The 17,093-nt window shown below is 52.1% G+C and overlaps 5 protein-coding genes across 5 annotated transcripts; 1 reads left to right on the plus strand and 4 right to left on the minus strand.

Moving 5' to 3' along the window:
- Positions 1–709: 709 nt before the first annotated feature.
- Positions 710–4,294, plus strand: CCC2 (Cu(2+)-transporting P-type ATPase; the record flags this gene model as incomplete). Its single annotated transcript, XM_062873656.1, has 2 exons — positions 710–789; positions 850–4,294. 2 exons carry the CDS (start codon positions 710–712, stop codon positions 4,292–4,294), a joined length of 3,525 nt encoding a protein of 1,174 aa, XP_062736721.1.
- A 685-nt stretch (positions 4,295–4,979) lies between these two features.
- Positions 4,980–7,032, minus strand: QC761_104010 (uncharacterized protein). The gene is made up of 4 exons (XM_062873657.1): positions 6,928–7,032; positions 6,657–6,855; positions 5,818–6,376; positions 4,980–5,760 (listed from the first exon to the last, which is right to left on the minus strand). Exons 2-4 carry the CDS (start codon positions 6,719–6,721, stop codon positions 5,329–5,331), a joined length of 1,056 nt encoding a protein of 351 aa, XP_062736722.1. The 5' UTR covers positions 6,722–6,855; positions 6,928–7,032; the 3' UTR covers positions 4,980–5,328.
- A 288-nt stretch (positions 7,033–7,320) lies between these two features.
- On the minus strand, positions 7,321–9,683 carry QC761_104020 (uncharacterized protein; the record flags this gene model as incomplete). The annotated part of the gene is made up of 3 exons (XM_062873658.1): positions 7,321–8,727; positions 8,822–9,136; positions 9,497–9,683. The coding sequence occupies 3 exons, from the start codon at positions 9,681–9,683 to the stop codon at positions 7,358–7,360; spliced, it is 1,872 nt and encodes a 623-aa protein (XP_062736723.1). The 3' UTR covers positions 7,321–7,357.
- A 613-nt stretch (positions 9,684–10,296) lies between these two features.
- QC761_104030 (uncharacterized protein) lies at positions 10,297–12,168 on the minus strand (the record flags this gene model as incomplete). Its single annotated transcript, XM_062873659.1, has 3 exons — positions 10,297–10,559; positions 10,653–12,064; positions 12,131–12,168. The coding sequence occupies 3 exons, from the start codon at positions 12,166–12,168 to the stop codon at positions 10,297–10,299; spliced, it is 1,713 nt and encodes a 570-aa protein (XP_062736724.1).
- A 757-nt stretch (positions 12,169–12,925) lies between these two features.
- CAC2 (Chromatin assembly factor 1 subunit) lies at positions 12,926–16,677 on the minus strand (the record flags this gene model as incomplete). Its single annotated transcript, XM_062873660.1, has 5 exons — positions 16,346–16,677; positions 15,065–16,270; positions 14,754–14,990; positions 13,605–14,700; positions 12,926–13,550 (listed from the first exon to the last, which is right to left on the minus strand). Exons 3-5 carry the CDS (start codon positions 14,863–14,865, stop codon positions 12,926–12,928), a joined length of 1,833 nt encoding a protein of 610 aa, XP_062736725.1. The 5' UTR covers positions 14,866–14,990; positions 15,065–16,270; positions 16,346–16,677.
- Positions 16,678–17,093: the final 416 nt, after the last annotated feature.

The following is a 17,093-nucleotide window of genomic DNA, read 5'->3' on the forward strand; positions in this document are numbered from 1 at the left end:
CCTGCGATGCCTGTTTTCAGCCCACCCTCCACGTGCAGGGGATCCCAATATATGCTGTGTTTCCGTGTTGCTTGCGTCCATTCTAGCCAGAAGTTTGTAATACTTTCACTATAAAACAACCAATCTGGCCTCTGCGGCCTTGGAAACACTCGGCAGATATCGCTAGCAGCACTTACAAGAACTAAACGCAGTTAGTCGCATAGTGCGCCAAACACTGTATCACCATCCAACAGGGGCCTCCTTTGGGGACCACTGGGGACCGTCAACGCTGACAAACTCGGATCCGACGCTGCCGCACTTTGCGATATCTGGCACTTTGCCTTCTTTAACGCGCTCCTCTCCATTCACCAATCCTTCCATCTCATTTACCTTTGCCGTCGGGTACCGTTTCGTTTTTTTGCCTTGCCTTTCTTGTACATAAGCAGCCCGCCCCATCTCCGCGAGGTGGCCTCGTTACCTATGCGTTATCTTTGAACGGTCAAAGCATTGTTTCACATCCACACTACTTTTCAAATGTTATAGCCTCCGAAGAAAACGAGTAAGACCGTGATCTCGGCGTCGCATTCGACCGGCCTGTTTCTCTCCAGAGTAGCAATCGATTTCCGAACTTCACCCTGGCCAGCGAGTAGTTTTGTGGAGGAGGGAGGACGAGCACCTATCAACCTATTCACTACTCCAGTATTACACGATATCGGGTGCCACCCCTACAATGGCTCCTCCTCAATCACACTCGCTATCAGCGCCCCCCGCGCACATGGCTACTACGACACTGAAGGTTGAGGGCATGACGTGAGTAGTCATAGCGGTTCAAAACCGTGGTGCTGTGCTGGTCTCTAACTGTCTCCATAGCTGTGGCGCATGCACTTCAGCCGTTGAAGCGGGCTTCAAAGGTGTCGATGGAGTAGGAAATGTGTCGGTCAGTCTGGTCATGGAAAGAGCGGTGGTTATGCACGACCCCCAAAGAATATCCGCCGAACAAATACGAGAAATCATCGAAGACCGAGGATTCGACGCCGAAGTACTATCTACAGATCTCCCGTCGCCGGTTGCGCCGCGCAACTCGTTTGGCGTATTTCCTACGGACGATGGCCCGGCTATGATGGTCACGACGGTCAAGATCGAAGGGATGACGTGCGGCGCTTGTACATCTGCGATCGAAGGCGGGTTCAAGGACGTCTCCGGGGTAAAACACTTTAGCATCTCGTTGCTGTCAGAAAGGGCAGTGATTGAGCATGACCCAGCGCTTTTGGCTGCTGAGGCGATATGCGGGATCATTGAGGACAGGGGGTTCGATGCCGAGGTGTTGGAAAGTACGGAAAAGCAAGAAGAGGCGGATGCGCTAGTGGACTCGGGCAAAACATCATCAACAGCCGCCACCACGACGGTTGCGATCGAGGGCATGACTTGCGGAGCGTGTACCTCGGCCGTGGAGGAAGGGTTCAATAATCTGGACGGAATTCTGCGCTTTAACATCAGTCTGCTTGCGGAACGGGCAGTGATCACCCACGATCCATTAAAAATTGCAGCGGACAAGATCGCCGAGATCATTGAAGACAGGGGGTTTGACGCCAAGATTCTGTCAACGGTTTTCGAGTCTTCGGATTCATCAAGTGGAGGCTCATCAACCGCCCAGCTCAAAATTTATGGGAACTTGGACGCTGCGGCTGCTCAGGGGCTTGAGGAGAAGCTGTTGGCGCTGCCTGGCGTCAGCAGCGCAAAGCTTGCTCCAAGTTCATCTAGACTAACGGTTGTGCATAAGCCAAACGTCACAGGCTTGCGCGTGATCGTGGAAGCTGTCGAAAACATGGGTTTCAACGCCCTGGTAGCTGACAACGACGACAACAATGCGCAGCTGGAATCACTCGCCAAGACCAAGGAAATCAACGAGTGGAGGCGCGATTTTAGGATCTCTCTATCGTTTGCAATACCAGTGTTCATCATCAGCATGATTCTACCCATGTGTGGGCCCTTGGACTTTGGGTCTATCAGGCTCATCCCAGGTCTCTATCTCGGCGACGTCATGTGCCTGGGTCTCACGGTGCCTGTTCAGTTTGGCATCGGCAAGCGATTCTACAAGTCAGCATACAAGTCTATGAAGCATGGCTCACCCACTATGGACGTATTGGTCGTTCTGGGTACATCCTGCGCCTTCTTCTTTAGTGTCATGGCCATGTTGGTTTCGATCCTTATGCCTCCACACACTAGGCCAGCCACCATCTACGACACCAGTACCATGCTTATCACTTTCATCACACTTGGTCGCTTCTTGGAGAACCGCGCAAAGGGTCAAACTTCCAAGGCTCTGTCCCGGTTGATGTCGCTGGCCCCATCTATGGCCACCATTTACGCTGACCCCATCGCTGCGGAAAAGGCTGCTGAAGGGTGGAGCAAGGAAACATCTGCTGGTGACGCAAACCAGCCCCTGGATGGTTCTGCCGCTGAAGAAAAGGTCATTCCTACTGAGCTTATTCAAGTGGGAGACATTGTCATTCTCCGACCTGGTGACAAGATCCCCGCAGACGGTACCCTGGTCAGGGGTGAGACCTATGTTGATGAAAGCATGGTCACTGGCGAGGCGATGCCTGTGCAAAAGACCAAGGGCAGCAACGTGATCGGTGGAACCGTCAACGGCCATGGGCGTGTCGATATTCGCGTCACCAGGGCCGGCCGTGACACCCAGCTCAGTCAAATCGTCAAGCTTGTCCAGGACGCGCAGACCAGCCGCGCTCCTATCCAGCGCTTGGCTGATCTCCTTGCTGGTTACTTTGTTCCTAGCATTCTGTTCCTTGGTCTCATGACATTCCTCGTCTGGATGATCCTCAGTCATGTCTTGCCCCACCCGCCTCAAATCTTCCTGGAGGAGGCCAGCGGCGGCAAAATCATGGTCTGTGTCAAGCTCTGCATCTCGGTTATCGTCTTTGCCTGCCCTTGCGCCCTCGGCCTTGCCACTCCCACCGCCGTCATGGTCGGAACCGGCATTGGCGCTGAGAACGGCATTCTCGTTAAAGGCGGCGCGGCTCTCGAGACCACCACCAAGATTACCCAGGTTGTTCTTGACAAGACGGGTACCCTTACTTACGGCAAGATGAGCGTGGCCAAGACGACCATCGTCTCCGCATGGGAAAACAGTCAATCCCTCCGCCGTCTCTGGTGGACCATTGTTGGTCTTGCCGAGATGGGCTCCGAGCACCCAGTAGGCAAAGCCGTCTTGGGCGCCTGCCGCACCGAACTCGGTCTTGGACCCGAGGGCACAATCGAGGGCAGCGTCGGCGACTTCACAGCAGCTGTTGGGAAGGGCATCAGCGCGCTCGTCGAGCCGGCCGTTGGTGGAGAAAGAAAACGGTATCAAGTCCTCGTGGGCAACGTGAAGTTCTTGAGAGAAAACAACGTTGATGTCCCCGAGTCGGCTGTTGAAGCCTCGGAGAAGATCAACACCGCAGCCAACTCTTCCTCCTCTTCCTCCTCTTCCTCCCCTTCCTCACCCGCCCCCGTCCGTAAAGCTCAAGCAGGCACAACCAACATCTTCATCTCCATCAACGGCTCCTACTCTGGCCACTTGTGCCTGTCCGACACCATCAAGGAAAACGCCGCCGCCGCCATCGCAGTCCTCCACCGCATGGGTGTCAAAACCGCCATGGTAACCGGCGACCAGCGCCCCACCGCCCTTGCTGTCGCAGCCGCGGTTGGGATCCCCCCCGCGGACGTCTACGCTGGCGTGTCACCCGATCAGAAGCAAGAAATCATCAGACAGATTCAGGATTCAGGGGAGGTGGTCGCCATGGTGGGAGACGGCATCAACGACTCGCCTGCTCTTGCCACGGCGGACGTCGGCATCGCCATGGCTTCTGGTACGGACGTGGCGATGGAAGCGGCCGATGTGGTCCTCATGCGGCCCAACGACCTGATGGACATCCCTGCTGCTTTGCACCTTGCGAGAACGATCTTTAGGAGGATCAAGATGAATTTGTTGTGGGCGTGCATGTACAATGCTGTTGGGTTGCCATTTGCGATGGGGTTGTTTTTGCCGCTGGGGTGGCATCTGCACCCTATGGCTGCGGGGGCGGCGATGGCGGGGAGTAGTGTTAGTGTGGTGGTTAGTTCGCTGTTTTTGAAGTTTTGGAAGCGGCCGAGGTGGATGGAGGAGGGTGGGCTCAAGCCGAAGGGGGTAGTGGAGAGGATGGGTGATGGGATTGTGAGCGGGATGGAGGGGCTGTTGGGGGTTTTCATGGGGAGGAGGGGGGCTAGAGGGGAGGGGTATGTGCCGTTGGATGATTTGGAGAATGGGGGGCGGTAGGGTATGAGAGGGAAGGGTTGATGTTTGATAGGTATCTTACTGGGCATAAGGGAGGGGCGTTGGCATACAGGAGGTTTAGCTTTTCTTGCTTCCCTGTGTTTTGTTCTGTTGTCCTTTGGTTTTGATAGTGAGAGGTAGAAATGTTGTTGTTGAATTCCCTTTTTTTTTTTTTTTTCTTCATGGTATTTTGTTCATTTGCTTTGGTTTTGAGACGTAGTGCCGTATTTATATACCCTCTTTTTGAACGTTGAGCAATGCTCGTCTGCGGTCGTGTCGTGTATTTGCTCGAATCGATGTTAAAGTATCGTTGTCTCGTTCGAGCAGTTGCGATAGTCTTCGAGAAAGGAACCAACCTATTTAAATAACATTAACGAGAGCGGTGACGGTAAAGAGTGAGCCTTTCTCGGAAATAAACCAGAGGACAAGACTGCAAAACCAAGCACAGGAGCAACAGTGACAGATGTGACGAGTTTTGAGAACGTGCAACCTGTTCAGATAGGAAAGACAAGTGTGCCGTCATCCCCACCCTCCCTGCAGTTCAGCGTGCCTCGTGTGCAAAGGATTTGACACAGTGGCGTCTTTAGAGCTGGGTGGTGGGTATGGGGAAGTGGAATGCGGTTATCTGTTGTTACGTCTGTGGCTGATGGCCTAACGACTCGACAGTAACCCGTGGGCAAGGCAAATATAGGAGAGAACTCCTGACACTCAGAGGGCAACAGTAAAGATAGCTATCAGGGTATACGCACGAGATAAGGAGATATATGTAACAGTGATACATGCCAGCCATACACAAGCCCTGGCTAAACCGCTACCACGTGACAACCGTCCGGAGAACTGTTCTACGCAAAGATGGCTTTTTGTGTTTGCCTGATGAGCCAATATAAAAATGACCTCCATTGCAGGAACCGCGAGAAAGAAATAAAAATAACGACACGAAAGCGAAAAACAAACAGCAACCAGATTCCCCTTGCAAAACTAAACAACCCACGCACCCACCCTTTTACAACCTGTGAGACAATCCAACGCCATATCGACTATGCCTTGGCAGATCTACCCCTTCTCCCCGGCCGCCCAACGGGCTTTTTTGCCGGCGCAACCTTCTTCACGGCCTTCGCCTTGCCCCTACCCTTAGCAGGGGCCGCCTTCTTTTCGGCTGCTGGCTTCTCCGACTTCTCCTTCTTGGGCGCTGATACCTTGACGGCAGCATCCGCAGCCTTGGTCTTTTTTTGGCTCTTCTCAAACTCACGGACTAATTCTTCGGCTCCCATGAGGTTAGACCTGGGCTCCCAGGTGTTTTCACTTTCGGGATAGCCCTTCCACTTGACGAGGAACTTGTGAGCTTTGGTCTTGTCGTCGATTCCCGAGTCACGGATGGCTTCGACTTCATAAACCTCTTCAGAGGCGACGCCATTAACAGATGTGTCCTTCTTGGGACGGCCGCCCTTGTTCTTGGGCTTAGCGATGGCCTTCTTCTTCTCAGTAGAGGGCTGTGACAATATATACACGTAGGAGGCATTACTTACAGCGGGCCCCTTGGGACGACCACGAATAGGCTTCTTAGCAGCCTCAAGTGAGAGTCGCGCACTGGCGGCCTTGCCTGCAGTACGGGCAGGCCTTCCGGCACGACCACGCTTTGCCGCTGGTGTCGCTTCAACTTCAGCTTCAGCTTCAGGAGACGTCTCCTCGATCTCTTCAGCCTTGCGCTTGCGGCCTGTGCTGCGGCTGGCGCTCTTAGGACCCGCACTGTTCCTAGCAGATTTTGGCGTAGCAGAAGACTTGCCAACACTCCTGGTTGAACGAGGAGTCTTCGCAGCCGGTGTCGACTTGGCGGGCGTCTCGGAAGAAGTCCCAGTAGAGGATCTCAAAGGGCGGCCCCGCTTTTTCGACGAGGAAGGCGCGAGTTCATCATCAAAGAGACTGGCACCCAAGCCCATATCGGCTTCTGGAAGGGCGGGCGGCATGTTGAACTGCTCGTTTATGATGAGATCCTCTTCTTCATGAAGGTTAACCACAGTCGGGCCAGCACCACCGGCGAAATCGAGAGCGACTGAGCTCTGTCTTGAGTATGAAGCCTCAACAGACCTGCAATGCGAGTTAATAATTGGGTCAAAATATAAAACAATTCAACATGAGACGGACAAGTGAGGGTGGGTGAGTGAGTGAGTGACGGGGTTTGGACCGCCAAATGAGCGACTTGTGAAAGTAGTGAAACTTGCCAAAGTCGCGTCGTGATTTGGGGGGAAAGAGAGGAGTGGCAGGGTCGTGGGTTCTTGTCGCGAGCTGCTTGTACAAAAACCGAGCGGGAAACTGAGGGAAGGCACAACACGACAAGGGTTTACAGGTGAGATGCCTGGTCACTTACTCTTGCAAGTCGCTTTGGATCAATTGGAGAGGAGCATCCTCCATGTAGTTATCCACAAACGGCATTGTGACAGCTGTCTAGTGATGGCTTATGGTGCTGGGCTATTCTGCACTTCGTCGCGACTTGGAAGACAGGCGGCCTTGGAAGTGAAAGTGAAAGTGAGCTCTAGACCAACCAGCGTGTCGCGAACAAAACGGCGCTGTGAGAGGGTGTCAGTAAAATGAGCCAAAAATCATAAAATCGCAGAAAAATTTTCAGATAAGAATCATACCTCGTAGATGAAGAAAATTCAACGATTTCTTCGACTTTTGCGATGCGGCGGTGCGTTGTATGTTCTGGAAAATGGTATGATGTAAACACGTTGTTTGGGGTTCGGGTAAGAGGTTGCAAAGTTCCTGGGTTGCGGTTGGCTTTGTTTGCCGTATTAGGTAAGGTTAATTAATTTCTTATTAGCAGCTGCCATGCCTACAAGGGCCAACAGTACTAGTGGGGTTTAGCATGCAATGCTCTTAGTGCAGAGAACTTGAGTAATATTATCCGATTATCAATCGAAGCAAGAGAGCATCGACAGGCAAAGCAACGTCATTTTCTTAACTTGTGAGAGAGCCAGCAGAAGAACGTAAATTTGCAATCTCCCACCCAACTTACAAAACAAGCAGCTATGTCTCGTATCTCACAAACATTGGCACCCCATCAGTTATCTAATTCTTCTGCCTCCTCTTCGCCTCTTCACACACCAAGACCTCTCCTTTTCTCTTTTTCTTGCCTCCAAACTTCAGCTCCCACATCTTTGCCTTCTCGGGCCAGATACGTTCAAACAAGGCCTCCACCTCCTCCCACTTCCCAACCTCATGTCCCGGCTTTATCGGTCCCTGATCCCCAAGCCAATCCTTCTCAAGTCTTCCTGTAGGCCGTTCCACTCCGAGCACCTCGTACAGCGACTCTACAGTCTTAGGAATATAAGGCTCTAGCATCCTCAACACCAAGTATACCAGATTGATCCCCACCTCCAAAACAGCCTGCCGCTCACATGTGTCCGTCAACATAACCTTGTTACTGACCAGGTCCAAGAGAGCAATGCCTCCACAAGTTAACTCCAGAGTTGTCATCAAGCCACCCCTCAACTCCGAGTTTTTAAGTTGGGTAACGTACTGCACCAGTAGCTTGTGTACACCTCCTTTGAAGCGCTTAATCGTCTGTCCCACAGACGAAAGCAGCGGCCCATTGATATGATCGTGGCTGTGAGGCACCACACCGTTGAGGTCCGTGAGGACTTTGTGGACCAGTTTCCCGATCTTACCTACAAAAAGTTCATTGTGGACCTCGACCAGCCTGTCCCAGGTGAAATCCGTGTCTTCCATGCCCTCAGGGCGGGACTGGAGGAGGAAGAATCGAAAGACATCAGCCGAGAGGCCAGTTTGCTGAGCATTGTCGCCAAATACCCCCACCCCAAGGGATTTAGAGAATCTGCCGCCCTGGTAGGTGAGAAATCTTGTTGAAGCGATGTGGCGAGGAGCTGTGTAGGGAGGATCCAAGGGAAGTAGCGTCGCAGGAAACAAGATCCCATGGAAGAAGATGTTGTCTGCGCCGAGAAACTGGGATAGCCGAACGCCTACATCCGACTTGGGTGTGTCATCACCAGGTTTGTAGAAAGAGCTGTCGTTGTCGTCGTGGCTTTTCATGGCGATGGGTGTCGAAGGCCGCCACCACGCCCTCCAGCTTTCCCCTTCCATCCCACTTGCCGTGATGGAAATATATCCGAGCAACGCATCCCACCACGGATAAAAAACTTTCCCGTCGAACCCTGCCAACCGCCCGGGCACCGGTGTTCCCCAGTCCAGTCCATCCCTTGTTATACATATAGAAGAGTTCCCATTGATTTCTTTCGCGTTTACCAACCAATCCTCTCCTTGTTCCTTAGCCTGGTTCTCGAGCAACGGGCCATGATTGTCAAGTTTCAAAAACAAGTGCTTGCTCGGCCTTAGTGCTGGCCTTCCCCCGTGGATCTTACATTTCGGCTCAACCAACTCCGTAATGTCAAAAACCCAGTCACAATCCCCACACTGGTCACCTACCGCCCCCCCAGCCAAAGCTGTCAGCAACTCTGCATCTCAAGGTGAGCATCTCAAAACAAAAACAAAAAAAAAAAAAAAAAAAAAACGTACCTCTGGCCTCCTCGCAGCCACACTCCGGGCATGTCCCCTCCACCAACCGATCAAACACAAACCCTTTACACTGCTCACACCAAAGCTGTTCCGAATCCCTGATCTCAATTAGCCCTTCTCCCCACAACTCTTTGAAGATGTCGTGTGTGATTTCCGTGTGCCGGTCATTCGTCGTCCGTCCAAAGATGTCGAAGCTGATATTGAACCACTCGTACACGTCTTTGTGGATCTTATGGTACTTGTCACACAGCTCTTGGGGCGCAACGCCTTCCTCGCGTGCCCTCAGGGAGGTTGTAGTGCCGAACTCGTCCGTTCCTGTCCATTGCAACATTTATCATTAGCAGTTTGTCAGACGGTCGAGAGGAAAACAGGCAACACAATCAAATCCCCAGATGACATCCCAACCATCAACTCATCTTGGCCTAAAAAAATAAAAATAAAAAGAAATAAAAATTTTAAAAAAAAGGAACTGAGAAGCAGGCAAGACATTGAAAGAGGAAGATAGAAAACAAGACATCGCCAGTCCCACAGCCAAGCCTGGACCAACCGTTCACTCCTCCGGCTTCCCAAACCGAGGAAAAGGGAAAAGATGATACCGTGAAAAAGGAGACCAACCAAAAATAAAGAGAAGATCCCAAAAGCAAAAACAGATAAGCAAGAACAGAGATAACTCACCCCCCACAAAAAGCACATTCCCCCCCCTCCCCCTCCAAAACCTCGCAAACACATCCGCCGAGAGCACCGACCCGATAATATTCCCCAAGTGCGGGACATTGTTCACATAAGGGAGCGCCGAAGTGACCAAAATATTGCGCTCGCCCGGCTTGGGGAGCGGCAACACTTTCTCCTGTTTGGACACCATTGTCTTTGAAAAGACAAATTGCAATTGGTTCTTGATGAGAAAAAAAAAAACAAAAAAAACAGACGGGATATCAAGTAGTTGAAGTGGCAGTGGCAGTAGTGATGTAATCTGTTGCCAATGTAGGTAAGTGACAGTTCCTTCGAGCTGGAGATGGGGTTTTATACACACTCATCAACACATTGTACCTAGGCAACGCCCTCGAAAGAGAAAAAACCTGCATGACCCATCCCGAAAGTTCCAGACAAGGTCACACACACATACAATCGTGCAAACGCCCTCCATTCTCGTTTGATCTTGAACCTCGCATTGTCAAATCATAGAACTTCTTTGATTCGTTTGCTCTACCCCCAAAACACCAATCAACCAGTTTTGCCATCATATAGGAGCCTGGGTAGGTACACTTTGATACCCTTTCTTCATCAGAATAGCTACTTCTTATATTCCCACGCTATGTGCAACGCTCAAGCCCATAAACCAACTGCTCCACGCTTCCTCATTAACACCTCCCGGAGGCCTTCATAACCGCCACAGCATCCAGAAAAGCCTCCTATTCCTCCTCCTTCAACCCCACCAATTTATCCTCCAACCCCTGTATCTCATATTGAGCTGCAATCTATTCTAGCTGAAGTCTGCCGACACTGATGGGCTGATACTTGTCCTCTCCCAAGGCGTCTTCCACCCGCTGCATCACCGCCAGAACCTTTTCTTCTTCCAGTCGGCGACCAATAACCTGCACGCCCACGGGCAGGCCATCCATCTTCTCGGCGTCGTAGTACTTGTAGGCCCCACGAGCAACACCATTGAGCTTTCTGATGTTGAAGTCTTCTGGGAGGCCGTCAAGTTCGGCTTGGACCTTGGTTACGGGAAGGACGCCGGCTGAGTAATCGAGCTGGATATAATGTTAGCCAGAGACATGGATAGGACAGCGTTCAAGTAGACTTGCCAAGTTGAACAAAAACGTATACCCACAGCTGCTGAAAGCATCCTTCATCGCATTCAGGGGCAGCGCAGGCGTTGCATTCGGAACCGAAACAATGACATCCAAACCCTGCTGATTCCACCACTCAAACCACTTGGCTCTGTACTCCTCTCTCCGAGCAACCAGCTTCCAGTTCTCAAAAGCCGACTGTGCTCTCCAATTCTCAACCAACCCAGCCCAAACCTGATCTCTCCTGACATACTTCACCCAAAGGTAATAGAACCATCTAAACGGGTTCCACCAACTCGCCAATGATTTGATCTGAGCAGCTCCAGTATCCAGCCACTCCCCAGGTCGCCTAAAAGAGTCAAACATCTGCCCGCCATCCGCATTCAACACCAGTGAGGCAATCTTCAACCCTTCATACAGATCCGGCGGCGCGTGCTCCCCCTCCAACTCAACAATCTCGTGCCCCTGCGCCTTCAACGCATTCACAACCATCTCCAACGCCCTCCGACAGGCAGGACTCGGATCAACAACCCCATCCGTCCACATCACCCCAACCTTCAACTTCTCCTTCTGCTCAAACCCCTTCTCCATGTCCCCCCTCCACGCAAGAGGGTGAACAGTCCCATCATACCTCCACGGCCCAAATTTAATCACCTCCCTAGTAAAATACCTCAAATCCCCCAAAGTCCTCGCCATAGGACTGTACACACTCGGCACCCCCTCCTGCCCAGGCATACTAGTCTTGATTCCCGCCTTAGGCCACCTCCCAGTCGAGCACCTCAACGCATAACAACCCGCCCAATGCGCCGGCAACCTCACGCTCCCCGCCACATCGCTCCCAACCCCAATCCTACTCCCCCCCATAGCCAACAGCGCGCTCTCACCCCCCGTACTCCCCCCGGGACTATACCCTTTTTTAAACGGATTTTCCGCCCTCCCCCAAACATCATTCCCGCTCTCAAAACTCAACAACGTAATCGGACAATTCGTCTTGACATGCGGCACAGCCCCCATATCCTTCAGCATCCTCACCATCGCCCCATCTTTGCCATCGTCGTTCCCCACAAACGAGCTGTACCCCACCGTCGTGTCATACCCCCCAACAATGATCGTATCCTTCAGCGACACCGGAATACCCGCCAACGACCCCTCTAGGTTCGGGAGCGGGTTCCCTCCCTTGTCTACTTCTGTTTTGGTACGTGCAGCGTTGATCCACTGCTCCGCTGAAGAAAACAAAATCTCCGTTAGGCAGTTGGTCTGAGAGTGCGCCCTTAGCGCAAGCTTTCCATACGCGCGGAGGATGCTCAGCGGATGGGTGGTGCCGTTTTGGACATTGGCGACCAGTGAATCGATCGGCGCGGAAAATATCTCCTTTTCGTCTGGGGTGACGGGTGATTTGTACTCTGCTGGGAGGGCGTCGATCCGTTGTTGGCGTTGGGCTTGCTTGAACTTGCTAATGGGGAGGTTGTTAATTCGAATTGTCAGAGGGTAGAGTTGGGAAGAAGGGAAAGAAGTTTACCAGTCCCGTTTGTGCTGAAAGTACTCGCTTAGAAACATGCTGGCGGTGGTGGTGTTGGAACCTTGATGAAGTTATACTCTGATGATGCTATACGTGTGGTGATAAGCCTGATGGATTAGCTGTGACGAACGATAGATGGTCCAATCGACTACAATGCTCCAAGACAAAAGAAGAACCTGAAAAGTAAAGCAAACTCAAAACAAAGAGTGATGAAAAGAGAAATTTATGTTCAAGAAGACTGCAGGAGAGACATGGGGAAGAGCAGGTGACCTGGGAAGTAGCTGCCGTGTAAGTGATAAGATAGATAACCGCTCGGCTGACGGATACCATTGGTGCGGAGTAAGGATCGGATTCCCCCTCACTCCCCCGCTGCCTGACCCCAACAAAGGACGGAAGTTGCTGGGTTGCTTGACCCGTAGGAAACCGCCCATCGTTAACCTTTAGAACAAACAATTCAGGTACAGTATAGTTTGATACATTATATCGGACCAGCGGACCTAGATGTGCCCTTCCAATCAGCAAGCCAGATCAAACTCGCATACCTACAACTCTAGCAGTTACATAAACATGTACCCCGTTGTCGACAACGTGTGAGGAAAAGAAAAGGATCTAACACCACCAAATGCAGACCAGCATGGCTGGGTCCATTAACTCCGAACAGATGGGGAGCCCAAAACCATTCCATAACAAAACTTGACCATCAATATCGCTTGCTTTTTTTAACCCGCAGTCCCAACGCCTACCCCAATCATAACAAACAAACTACGCGGTTCGCCGGCGATGTTCCGGGACCACCTAAGCCCTCGATCCTTCGCTGCCAGCACCGTTGTTTGACTCTGTCGATGAGCCCACCAGTGTAGGCGCAATACGCCTTCGCTTATTCTGGTTGCCCAACGAGTCATCTGTCTCCGCTTCATTGGTATCCCGCTTGGTGCCTGTCGGCGGCGGGACAAACGAGCTTCGGGGTGTTTCTGGGGGAGTGGTGATGGGAACTCCCGTCACCTTGCCAGAGTTCACCGCTGTCAGGCTGGGAACCTGACCAGCTATTAGCGGCGGGTTGTTCAACACCCCAGTCTGAGCACCAGACGTCTGAGTAATCACTGAAGACGCCGAGTTGGACCTTGCTGGTGACCCCGGCCTTGGGTTGACAAAAGATGCGGCTGGTGGTGGAGATGGGGCTGTAAACGAGCTGGAAGAGTCGCGATGGCGATGCTGGGAGCCGTTTGGAAAAGGGGAAGGAGGTGCCAGCACCGAAGTGGGGGTTGGTACAGGCGTATTTTGGTTCGAGACAGCAGTGCCTTGGGGTTTTGGAGGACCGAGTTCGCCCGTGTACACAGTACCAAGCTCACCCGGCAGGAACGACAATGTAGAGCAGAATCCATCCGAAGACGAGATCAGCAGCGTCAAACCATCACTTGACCTGGAAAAAATGTTAGTCTGAAACCATCTTGTTGACGCTTCCGGATGAACATACCAAGTCAAATCAGTAAATGTGGCGCAATGAAGGTTGCTCACGATACAGATCGGGGTGTGTTGTTGAGTATCGTACAACAGCACCGAATCCTGGGTAGCCACCGCATATATCATTCGATACGGCAATGCAAAGGCAGGCTTGGGTCCTGGTGTTTGCACGCCTGTCTCCAAACTCAGCACCCTGGAGTTGGACGTGACTGTTTCAACCAATGACGGCGGCGGAGGCGGCTCCATCTGTGAGGGTGCTGGGGAAGGTTTCGTGACAGCCTCGGGCAACGGCGGGATGGCATCTTCAGAAGAAGATGTGTCGATAGTAATATGCTTGGTAACAGGAGGTGACTGCCTCAGCGTATACACGACTGGTGAACATCTGACTGCGACAGATGGCTTTTTGTGCCCTGGTAGATGTGCAATGGGAGGTTTGTTGATGCCTCCTCTGGTGTAAATGTACACGGTATTTGTCACCTCGAACGTGGGTTTCTGGCCCTCAACTTGGTGCTGGGTCTGATATTGCCCAGCAGGGGTGAGAAGAAGACTTCCGTCGGGAGTAAAAGTAAGTCGCCTGAAGAAGGAAGTCAGAGTCTCGTTTGCGTAGAGACTCGCGTTCTTCATCCCTAAGCTTGCACCATGCATGTGCGGCTTTGGCGAAGCCTCTATCGGCATCACTGCCGGCAACGGCATCGACGGCGCTGGTGAGACCGAGCGTCTCGAAGAGAACGATGACCTCCGGCTGTGACTAACAACACTTGGGGGGTTCATCGGGAGAGCCATTGAGGTGGGGGTCCCTGGAGCGGATGGAACAGGAGAGCCAATCGCCACTCCTGGCACATTGTCAAGAACTGACCGATACCCCAATTCAGGAGGGGCGGGACTGTGGGAAGAGATCCGCCGCGCCGGAAGATCAGCTTTGACGTGGCTTGCAATTTTTGATGGCTCTTTATCGTTGCAGCCTAGAGTATACTGCCCGTCCTTGGTCTTCAGCGAGTAAATATGCACGGCACGATCCGAGGATTGCGTGGCGATATACTCGTTCAACGGGTCCCATGCAACACCCTGGACATAGTGGCTATGTTCGGCAATTTGTCGAACCAGCGTGCCTAGGAAAACATTAGCAAGGCGTGCACTTGAAAGCTCCTGAAGCACTACGCACCTGTTGCAGCGTTGTAGATTCGGGCAACGTTATCCATACTGCCGATAATGAAGTAGGATGCATCCGGTGCCCAAGCCAAATCGAAAATCTCCGTCCCAGAAGACCTGCACATGTGTTTTCTCCGCCAAAACTCTTTGGCTTCGGGGTCCGCCTCCTCTCCAAAGCCAGCGGATCGGGAGTCGGAAGGGACCCATAGGATCACATTACCATCGTCACCAGCAGATGCGAGGATGTCGCCTGAAGAACCGAATAGGTTAGCATAGAATACACAACATCGAACGGAATACTGGAGGAAGGAGATTCCGGCTTACCTTTCGGAGCCCACCGTACCACATTCACGGCTTGTGTATGTGTTGAAAGAGTGGCTAGATATTCCACCTTGCGGTCTTCGCCATCATCTTCGATCTTCCAGAGCTACCCATGTGCAAAGTCAGCACTTAGACCCTTGAAGAGCAAGCAGGTATGGGATAACCTACTCGGACCTTGTTGTCTCCAGCACCAGTAGCCAGTCGACCACCACCATTGGGCTGGAAATGTGCAGAGTATATAGGATATGGGTTGACATCAACATGCCAGTTGATGATGAGTGGTTGGGCCTTCATTTTTGTGGTCGACAGAGCTCTGCAGTTATGCTGTAGCTGGATTGGATGGATGGGCGTTTGCTGGCGTCCAATCCGCAGCTGTGACTTTCTGCTGGTGTGCACGACTTCTCGGTAGAGCTGGAAAGATGATGGTAGAGGACGGGCAGGTGTGGATCGTGGATCGTGTGGATCGTGGTCTGGGACGAAGGGAGAGATGAACCAATTCGAAATTTGCAGTAGAGGTGGAAGGGGAATCGTGAGATCGCCGGCTGGTCCAAGATGAATGTTGGTGGATTGGCGGAAGCGAAGGCACGGTCGGTGTCTGCGGCCGGAAGCTCGTGCGACTCAAGGCGACATGGATTTCTGATGCAGCTTCCAGTCCTGCACATTTGTCACTGACAAGACGGCTGCACTTTAGACAAACGCTAGTCAAAGCAGTTCAAACGGCCATTGTTGTGGATAATAAAGCGCGGGCTTGCTTTCCTACTTGTCAATTGGAATTGGAAGAAAGGGAAATCCGGCCACCGGCTTACAAGATGTCTGGGAAACAGGAAAAGCTGCCAACGCCTTGTCTTGAGAGCTGCTGACGCCTTTTCCATAGAAGCCAAGCACCACGCTTCCACTGAAAGTCGCGTTTTGGCGTCACGGGCTCGCCAATCAAGAGAACGAGTTACGGGACTGCATTAGCCGCATTGTCCACCATCGCCAAGCCAATTATTCTAAAGACACCTGGGCGTTGATGAATCAATGATTAGACGATAAGCCTGGCGATTAGATATGGCGGGGTCATGAGCTTGATCTACTCCGCTCCTGCTGAACTTGAGAAGTGAGATATCCCCAGGAGCCTTTCAGGGGCTAGTCACTCACTCCAATCAAACATGCTTGCTTGTGTCGGTCTTTAGCACTTGCTCCCAGTCATAGCCAGGAAGGCTATGTCTGATCAGCTATTACTTTGACTCTTCAAGCTCATAATTTCGAGAAAATCAATTTGATGACTCAGTAGCTTCTTACTCACATGTTATTCCTCGCCGCCCGCTTGCCAGGAAGTCATCCTACTGCGTATACAGCCTCCCCACGAAGGTCAATACGTGACGAGAAAATGGCGGCAATAAGCTTCATGCAAGATATGCGTACAGTTACTGTGCAACACACCATAGATACCTACCAGGACGATGGATGGCGATGTCTTGGTCCGCTCTTCTGCGCTGCGAATTAAGGCTCATGTACCCGGGGGGCGCGGTGGAGAGGTGATTACGTGCAGGTCTCATTCTTGAGCCGGACAAGATATGGGAATGCAAACTTCAGACTCGGCAGTTGGTAAGTTCCTACTGCTTGGGTCATGAACTGGCGGAGGGAGCATATATCGCGCCATTCTCATTGCTCCTGGAAGAGCTGCAGAAGAACGGGATGAAGTGATGTTGAAAATAAGCAGCTGCCAAGAACAGAAGTCCACCCGTTCAAGCGCCAAGACGGGTGTCACTCATAAGGCGGGGAGGTACATCTCGTTAGGCATCTCACTTCATCAATGAGACACCTGCTTTCAGTTCTCATCGTTCGCAACAATGATGATTAAGATAGCAGCTCAAAGACTTGATCAGTCTTCAGATAGTGTGGCAATCAATCCTAACGTCTGCCTCATGATATATGCTTCGAGTCTGCCTTGAGCAATACACCTACCGCCCTCGCATATTGCGTATCCCTCGCATTATGAAGATGCAGTTCGATACCACGGTGGACGATCCCTTCTGGGAAATCCCGG

This window comes from Podospora bellae-mahoneyi (genome assembly GCF_035222275.1).
Source record: "Podospora bellae-mahoneyi strain CBS 112042 chromosome 1 map unlocalized CBS112042p_1, whole genome shotgun sequence".
In the NCBI taxonomy this organism is placed as follows: Eukaryota; Fungi; Ascomycota; class Sordariomycetes; order Sordariales; family Podosporaceae; genus Podospora; species Podospora bellae-mahoneyi.